At 41.8% G+C, this 8,079-nt stretch overlaps 1 protein-coding gene across 1 annotated transcript in view; it reads right to left on the bottom strand.

Annotated features, from left to right (window-relative positions):
* Positions 1–1,067: 1,067 nt before the first annotated feature.
* LOC108966466 overlaps positions 1,068–8,079 on the bottom strand; it is a 285,646-nt gene continuing 278,634 nt past the window's right edge. Inside the window, exons 9-16 of the mRNA XM_018929386.1 lie at positions 6,826–7,593; positions 5,124–5,346; positions 4,983–5,027; positions 4,046–4,790; positions 3,823–3,985; positions 3,640–3,746; positions 2,129–2,382; positions 1,068–2,058 (exon numbers count right to left, since the gene is read on the bottom strand). Coding sequence (XP_018784931.1) covers positions 1,118–2,058; positions 2,129–2,382; positions 3,640–3,746; positions 3,823–3,985; positions 4,046–4,790; positions 4,983–5,027; positions 5,124–5,346; positions 6,826–7,593 — 3,246 coding nt within the window. The 3' untranslated portion in view covers positions 1,068–1,117. The remainder of the gene's footprint in view (positions 2,059–2,128; positions 2,383–3,639; positions 3,747–3,822; positions 3,986–4,045; positions 4,791–4,982; positions 5,028–5,123; positions 5,347–6,825; positions 7,594–8,079) is intronic.

Consider the following 8,079-nt stretch of genomic DNA (forward strand, 5'->3'; position numbering starts at 1 on the left):
CAACGCTTTCTTCTATGTTAACAGCTTTGATTTCATGTATTTACAATATTTTAAAAAACATTATAGCTTTTATTATTATTATTATTATTTATTATTTTTTCATTTAAGCATTTTTAATAACGAATTTTAATTTTAAACAAATTTAAGGACAATTCGCATCGGCGTTGTAACTGTTGTTGAGTTGTTGTTTTTATTTTTATATTTTTTAAATTTTTATTTTATTATTTTTCTGCAATAATTTTTCATCATACATTACTGTAACTATGGTTTTCTTGTTTGGCATGTGTATGTGTGTGTGCACTTACATTTCTACTTCTATTTAAACAATAAACGTTTGTTTATATTCACGCTAAACAATTGCTTTTTCATGTTAACACTTATTTTTCAATGTCATTAATTTTCGCTAATTTTTTTTCGACTTTAAATTTTATATAGTAGAACGGGGGTAGTAGAGTACAGTTTGGCATAAAAGTGTTGTACATTTAGAAAATTTGTAAAATTTACTCTACCAATGCTTTGAAGGATTCAGCACAATATTTGAGAATTTTCACTTATACAGCATACGGCCATATGCATGTGACCACTACACAAAGAAACCTATACACCAACAATTTTAATACAATATTTTAAGTTTTTTGCTATGACTATGACATGAACTGACTATTTGTAGCTTTGTTGTCACTATGATTTTTCAATATTTCTTTGTTTTTTAATTTTTTATTGTAAAATTTTCGAAAATCACCACTACACTTTTGTTGAAATTTTGCGCTGCTGTGCCTTGTAATAAAATCACTGCTTTTTTAGCAGTATTTTTTTATTTTTATTTTTTTTATAAAATATTTGAACAATAACGAAAGCAATCACCTGTATTTGCATACATAATTGACTTTTACAGAGCAAATACATAGTTGCACAGCGGGTACGCAAATTTTGCTTGCATTGTCTTTTAATATTTGCATTTCTTGTTATATAACAAATATATGTATGTATGTGTGTGTGTCGTAAAATGTGCCTTCGTGCAACGCTGTGACACGAGTGCTTAAGTATTTCATGAGAGATTCATTTCATTTTTTTCTTTTTAATGCTTCAAAAATATGATTGACTCACAGCCGCGCATTCACGCCGACGAGCCCGACGATATATAATTACCGCTACCCAAATTAATCGATATATTATTCTCACTGCCGCCCACTAAACCCGCCGTCAGCTCGTTGGCCTTGTGCGTGGGCGAGTGATTTGGCGTTGAATTGCTGCTCTTCGGCTTGCGGAACCAATTACCCAAACGTCGGCGTCCCAGTGAGCCCGTCTGACTTTCGCTGACGGTGCCGCTGCCGCCACAAGCGTCACGTGTTTGCGATTTCTTCGGCAAAGTGTCGCTATATTTGTGTTTGACTGGCGATTCCGGTACTGAACTATCACCGCTGGTTGCCGAAGCGCCGCCTGCATTCGACGTGCTCACATCCGCCATGGACCAGTGACGCGTTGCGCCAGACAAACCAGCGTTAGCTCCTACTCCGGCAGCAGCGCTATTACCACCACCGCTGCTGTTACTGTTTTCGCACTCGGGCAACTCGTAGTCAGATTGATCCGAGTAGTCGCGCTCATCGTAGGCGTACTCGAAACCGGTCATTTCGGAGACATAGAAAGCCTTGCCGCCAAATTGGCGCTCCAAAGCCAACGTGCTGAGGAAGCGATGTTTGCGATTGGCCGAGCGGAAGCTGAAATCGAACCACTTGTCGCGCGCCTCACAGTAGATGCGCAACGAGTTGCGTATATTGTGGCCGAACATTTTGCCGTCACGCACGTTTACCACGCGACAGCGATCGAGGAAGATGCGTCCCTTGTAAATGAAGTGACTGCGTTTGATGATGTCACGTTTGCAGTAGATCAGCTGGTTGTCGAAGAGGAAAAGCGTGCAGCTGCTGTTCCAGAGATTTTGCTTTTGACGCGTGGCATCGATTTGCAGGAAGAAGCGCGTGCTGTGCAGGTGCAGTGGTGGGCCCTTGAAGTTCTGGAAACTGGCCTGATGGCGCGCAATTGTTTCGCTATGTCGTTTGCCTGCGCGAAAGTGTAGGAAATTTTGCATGAAACATTTAAAAATGTGCCAAAAAATGCGGCCAGTACTCACCCTCATTCACCGCCTCTGTTATGCCGCGCATTGCTTCCAGTGCCAAATCGATTTTCTCATATGTATCGGGTATATCTAATTGACTGACATCTATTTGCTCGTACTCGCCCAGTTCATGCTCGGGCATTTCACTACATTTGGTTGCGCCTTTGAGTATTTCGCTGAGATGTAGTGGATAGCGACAGATACGCTGTACGGGTGCCAAGAGATGTGCGGAGAGTGGCAGCTCAGCAAGGTTCTCTGATTCGCGGCAACTGAAATAAGTAAAATATAATTAAATAATTTTCAAACAAATTGCCTGAAATTATCTCAAAGTTAGTGGTTTGAACTTTAGAAATTTTGGACAATTTTTTTAAATTTGCTAAGAACCTTTTAGTGTTATACTTGGGTTCTCAAATAAACCTGTAAATCCTGCCATAACCTTAAAAGAATACAAAATTATTCTAACGGGTACTCGAATTTTTAGAAAATTTAACTTTATATTCGGGGAGAAAGTCGTTTCTAAGACTTTTATAAAAAATATGTTTCTATTATCCGATCAATTTTGAACCGGACTGACGAAAAATATCGTCATCAAAATGGCTAGCGAGTCAATACCAAATGCCGACGCTTTGTTTTTGATACACCAATTCCATACTCAGTGGCTTTAGCAAGTTTCGGGTTTTCCGATTTCGGCTCAATTTTGCATTGACCGAAATGTGTTGAGACGATCCATAAAAGATGTAGAGTTCCTCTGCCATCGTTTTGATACCAACACGACGAATTTCCAGCAGAATTCTTTGACTTGTGATATTTCAAAAGTAAGTGTGCCCAGCTAACAGACCTTGGCCGAATAAGAATTCGTTCCGCTTACTTAGACCCGACTGTCGTGGGAACTGTATTCAACTTTTTCGATGTTTCGTCTTTAACCGAGGTGGATGAACGAATCGTTTTCCATAACTTCACTCGACTTCATACGAAAATAAAAAAGTTGAACCAATTCGGGAAAAAAGTTTTATCGGGTTTTATTGCGTTCCGCGCACAGTTTATGGTATGTGGACCAGTTCGGGTCGGGTTTCTGAAAAAACGACTATTATCGAGATCTAATTATAGCTGTGTTTGATCTGCCAAGCTTCTGAATAAAGAACCATTATTATTATAGGTCTTTAATGAGGTATATTTATGCTCTCTTCTATAGAACCCTACTAGGATTTTTTCTCCTTTCAATTATAAAATTTGTATAAAAGAGACTATCACTAACTTTGTTCGCGTGCAGGGAAGTGGCCGAGAAATATTTCTAATGAAGTCAAGCCCTATACCTCATATTTGAACCCAGTGTAGGAGAGAGGATAACGAAGCACAAAGATCTCAGAGGGACCCTTTGCTCTGCAGAAGTGTTTTGCAGATTTTTTCTCGTACAATTCACCTCAATGTGCTCTCTACGTCCTGCTTGTATTATCTTAAAGCGAATAGCAAATGGCTACGAAGTCCAATAACCTCAAACTCTGAGTTCTGTAAATATTTTTACTTACTTGTCTAAAATAGTTCTAGCATCCTTGATGCGATCGTAAGTCTCCAATTCTATAAGTGCACGTGGATATGCATTGCAATAGGTCGAGTAGCAGAGAAAACCCTTGTGCTGTGAATGTGTATAAAAAATAGTGAATACTGTAACAGACTGTACAATAAAATTAAAAGAAAAAGCACCAACCCACCATTTTCAAGAAGACTTTTGCCACTTGATTCTGTTCAATGCCCTTTCGCAAAGCCTCGAGAAATTTACGCTGAAACTTGTAGATCGCCGTGATGTTTGAGAAAATCAAACGTATGCTATTCGGCGAAAATATGTCGATGCGCTTGCTCATTGCCGGCAAATAGCTGCAAAAGAAACACAAAGGGATAAGTAATGCTAAAAAAATAAAATCTCGTTTTGCTTACCCCTCACAAATGGCGGCCAGCAGCTTGACATAATTAACCTCGGTGTCGAGCAACTCTTTGACCGCGCTGCGACGCAGCATATCCGCGCTGTCGATTATCACATTAATGCTGCGCGATGGAGCCAGCGCATTTGAGGGATTTGAAGAATCTGCTGTGACGCTACTGCCCCCGTTTCCGCTGAGTGGCGTCTGACTGTTGTCGTTGCAGGGCACATTGGCGATGCTCGCGTACGAGGGCGATTCAATCACAATGGTCGTCACATTATTCTCATCCACAATGGTCGCATCCAAGTCGACTGTGGAGTCAGCCGTGGCGACGCTGGTCATTGTGACTGTCGATGATTGCGGCATTGTTGTGGTGGTGGAGCCTGCTGGAGGTGTTGTTGTGCCTGCAGTATTTGCTTTGGTAAATTTCCTAAAACTGCCACTTTTTGTTGTTAGAGTATTATGTTGTGTATTGCAAGCGCTTGTCGGGGCATTTGTCGACATTTGCGAAAGGAAGAACACATCCGTTTTGGGACACTGTATGACGCGCACGAACTCCTTGGGGAACCAACCGAGTTCGGGGTCGAGTATCTCTTCGACTAGCGTATTATTATCATCTTTGCGTATGCGTCCAAACCACCAGGGACCGACCTCTTTGCGCAGCACTTCGATTAGTGTGCCACGTTCGAGGCCGAGCTCCTGGGGACCGGCCGCCGTGAAGCTGTACAGCACTTCAGCATAAATCGGATAGTAGTTTGGCGCTGCAAGTGAGTGAAACAAGTGTAAGAGCAAATAGTATTACAAAGTAGAGCTTATTAAAATCACAGACAGTCGAAAGTGTACTCCGGCTTTAATTGAATTAAATTGTGCTGACAGCGAGTCGCGTCAGTTATGTCATCACATGCATAACAAATAAATTCAGACCAAGTCACGAACTGACTCGACTAACTTACCTTCTTCATGTGAGGTTACGCTGTCGCTATCACTGTCTTCCATATCTGTAAGAAAGCAAATCAAAGCGTGAGCATCGCGTAAACAACTTCACTTCAAACAAATTGCTCGAATTAATTTCGTCCTTTGTGTGCGTGACTTACCGCCAGTTGTTCGGCCAATGCCGCACATATCCAAACCGTTGGGTTGACTTAGCGAGCGCGCCGGTAGCGATTCTGGCGCTTCGCGTTCCATGCTGCCGCCGTACATTTCCATGCGTTTGAGTATCTTTGCTTTGGCATTGAGTGCTGCTGTTGCCGACTGATCTGCCATGCTGGTAGCTTTGGCTGAGTTGGCGCGACGCACAGTGCGCATTTTCTGCGTGACCTTGAACAGAACCAGAGAATCCGGTTAATTAAATACCAATTAAAACGGTATGCGCTAGGAAAAGTGAGTGGTGGACTAAAGTCGAGTTATTATTATAGTTACTTGCTCACTGCGAGTCACAGGGGACGAAAAAGAGCATTTAAAATTAGTTTCCTCTTCTCAAAAGGCTCCGTATTCGCCTGCAGGCATTTACGCTGTCTGCAGCTCCTAGCTTACTTGCTATTCTACAAAAATATTCAATGGATAGTGGCGTTAATCGAACGCATGACAAATACTTTTTGCTTTAAGGATGATCTAACTTAAGCAGACGTTGTGTGTAGGGTTTCCTGATATAAAAAAAGCTCCTAATAAGATTAAGACTTATATTTTATAAAAATCAACAGTCGAAAAGGTGAAAAGGTTGGGCCTCATCCTCGATGAGAAGCTGTCATGAAGCCTCAATATAAAGGGAAGATTGAGGAAGCCATCAGTGGTCTTATATTGCCTTAAAAAAGCTATTGGGAAGCGGTGGGGTCTCTCACCTAGGTGGAGAGCGCTAGGAAAGCATACTCTCTAATATGCTCACCCAATGGCTCTCATTCGCACTAATGGTGCACTACGCATAACACCTTAGTATAGTCCCCGTGGATATTGTCTGATGAAGGTTGCTATTTGAATCCGCCAAAACGGGTACATTAAGTGTTCAAGAAAGAGGCGTTCTGAAACACTCTTTCACTTCGACTGAATCCCTGCTGATTTAGTCTGCTATCAGTATCCGCCAAACCGGTTGCATTAAGAGCTCCAGAAGGAGACGTTCTGAAACCATCTTTGCATCGACAAAATCTCTAACGATCTAGCCAGGTGTCTTTTCCGCGGACATATCTACTCGTACAATGGTTATGTGGGTGAAGCGAATCGCAGGAAACTGTAAAGCCGAAGAGTTTGCAAGAAAGGGCAACCCTACCAAAATCTTATTAACATGGGAATGAAAAAATACTACATATGTATATGTCATGAAAAACTGTTTTCCTTTCTTGGCTCTTCCATGTTTCCAACCCTCGGAGCATTACTTTAGTGTAAGTACATATTCTTCTGCTCCATGTCATACTAAAAACCAGCCTGCAGACTTCTGAACTATGATAAAACTTCTTTGTCAACATAACCTCACTTTCAAATGTATGTGGAGTCCCATAAATCGGGATACTGGACTAGAACTGACCCAAAAGTGACCCATTTAAGTCAATTTGAGAGAGATTAGAGAGGTTTTCGCTTAAAAAGTAAAGCTTTAGCTATAAGGTGAACTGAGAGGAGTATTATGGACAATATTCCCCCCATATCTTCATGATAGCCTTCATTGAGCCTGAGTTAGACACCTAGCTCAATCCAACCAAAAGTAACCGAATTTCCATTCAACCACAAATTTCCCTCTCCCCTCTCCGTATTCTTCAGAGCTCATTAAAATTTGTCCATCAACAAAAATTCCACTCTGCTGACACTTACCTTCTCATTTGCAATGCGTTGTGCCGCTGTCATCGAGGCCGTTGCCCTCGAAGTTGCCACACTGACACCTCCTACAACACCCCCACTACCGCCAATACAATTGGCCGGCAGCATAATGCGCGAGAATTGTTCATCATTGTCCAGTTCGATTTGTATGCCCGAGTCACCGCTATTGCACTTATCTCGACGATTGTACTTCGTCTTGCGACGCTCCTTCGATGAGCGCCATATTAGCGGACCAAAACGGTATTTGCCCGCTGTACCTTCGAGCGCGACATTCGCCGTCGACTGATCGGATTGATTTTCACTGGCAATCGTATTGATGCCACCGACACTACCACCACCCGTTATGGTGGCGCTTGTAGACGACGTTGAGTGGCTCATGACAAGCGCTTGTGTGCTATTGCTGCTTGTTATATGTTGCGACAGCTGCTGCTGTTGTTGTTGCTGCTGCTGCTGCTGGGCTGGCTTATTGAAATTGGTGAGCGTGCGTTTGAATTTCTGCAACACACCTACACTTTGACTACTCGGCAGGCTTCCTAATGGTCGGGCGCCGTTGTTATTGTTATTGCTGGTATTGTTGCTGTTGCTTTGGTTATTTGTTGCTGCCGTGACCATTGTCGGTGTGGAGTCACCGGAGGCACCGGAAGCTTGTGTATGCGTGTTAAATACGGCTGGAGCGGCAGTAGGACCAACGGAAGCGTAGTTGAGCTCCTCCTGTAGAGCATCTGTGAGGGAAGGGCTCGAGACGGCCCGCATTTGGTGGGTCTACAAGGAGAAAAGCAACATAAGTTATTGATTGGTTTGCCACAGGAGCGTGAGACAGAGAAGATTGAGAGTAGTTACATTTATTTATAGTTGGTTGGTTTTTTAACTAATGTTTTGTAAAGATAACTTAAAAAATAACAACAAATAGTGATTTACTCTTTGATTTATTTGAATTGCGAACACTTTTTCAACAAGCTTGTTACGGAAATTCGCGTCTATTCAAAATTTTATCGCAAATAAATTAACGTTTTGCATTCTAAACGCTTATCTATATAAAAGTGATAATCTTGTAAGCCCACTTTACGCCGGCGCCGCAAAAAAAATTTGCTAAAAATGTTCACAAGTACCCTGTAGGGCTGAATATAATTTTGGTGCCTTTTGTTTTTGGCTTTGTAGCAGAACAGTAGCAGTAGTTTCGTTGAGGTTTGAAGGTACTCAATTTTATATAAAATTTTCTTTTATAACTTTTTTTTATATTTTTTTTTA

The sequence above is a fragment of the Bactrocera latifrons genome, unplaced genomic scaffold (genome assembly GCF_001853355.1).
Source record: "Bactrocera latifrons isolate USDA-ARS-PBARC rearing strain unplaced genomic scaffold, ASM185335v1 scaffold_160, whole genome shotgun sequence".
Lineage (NCBI taxonomy): Eukaryota > Metazoa > Arthropoda > Insecta > Diptera > Tephritidae > Bactrocera > Bactrocera latifrons.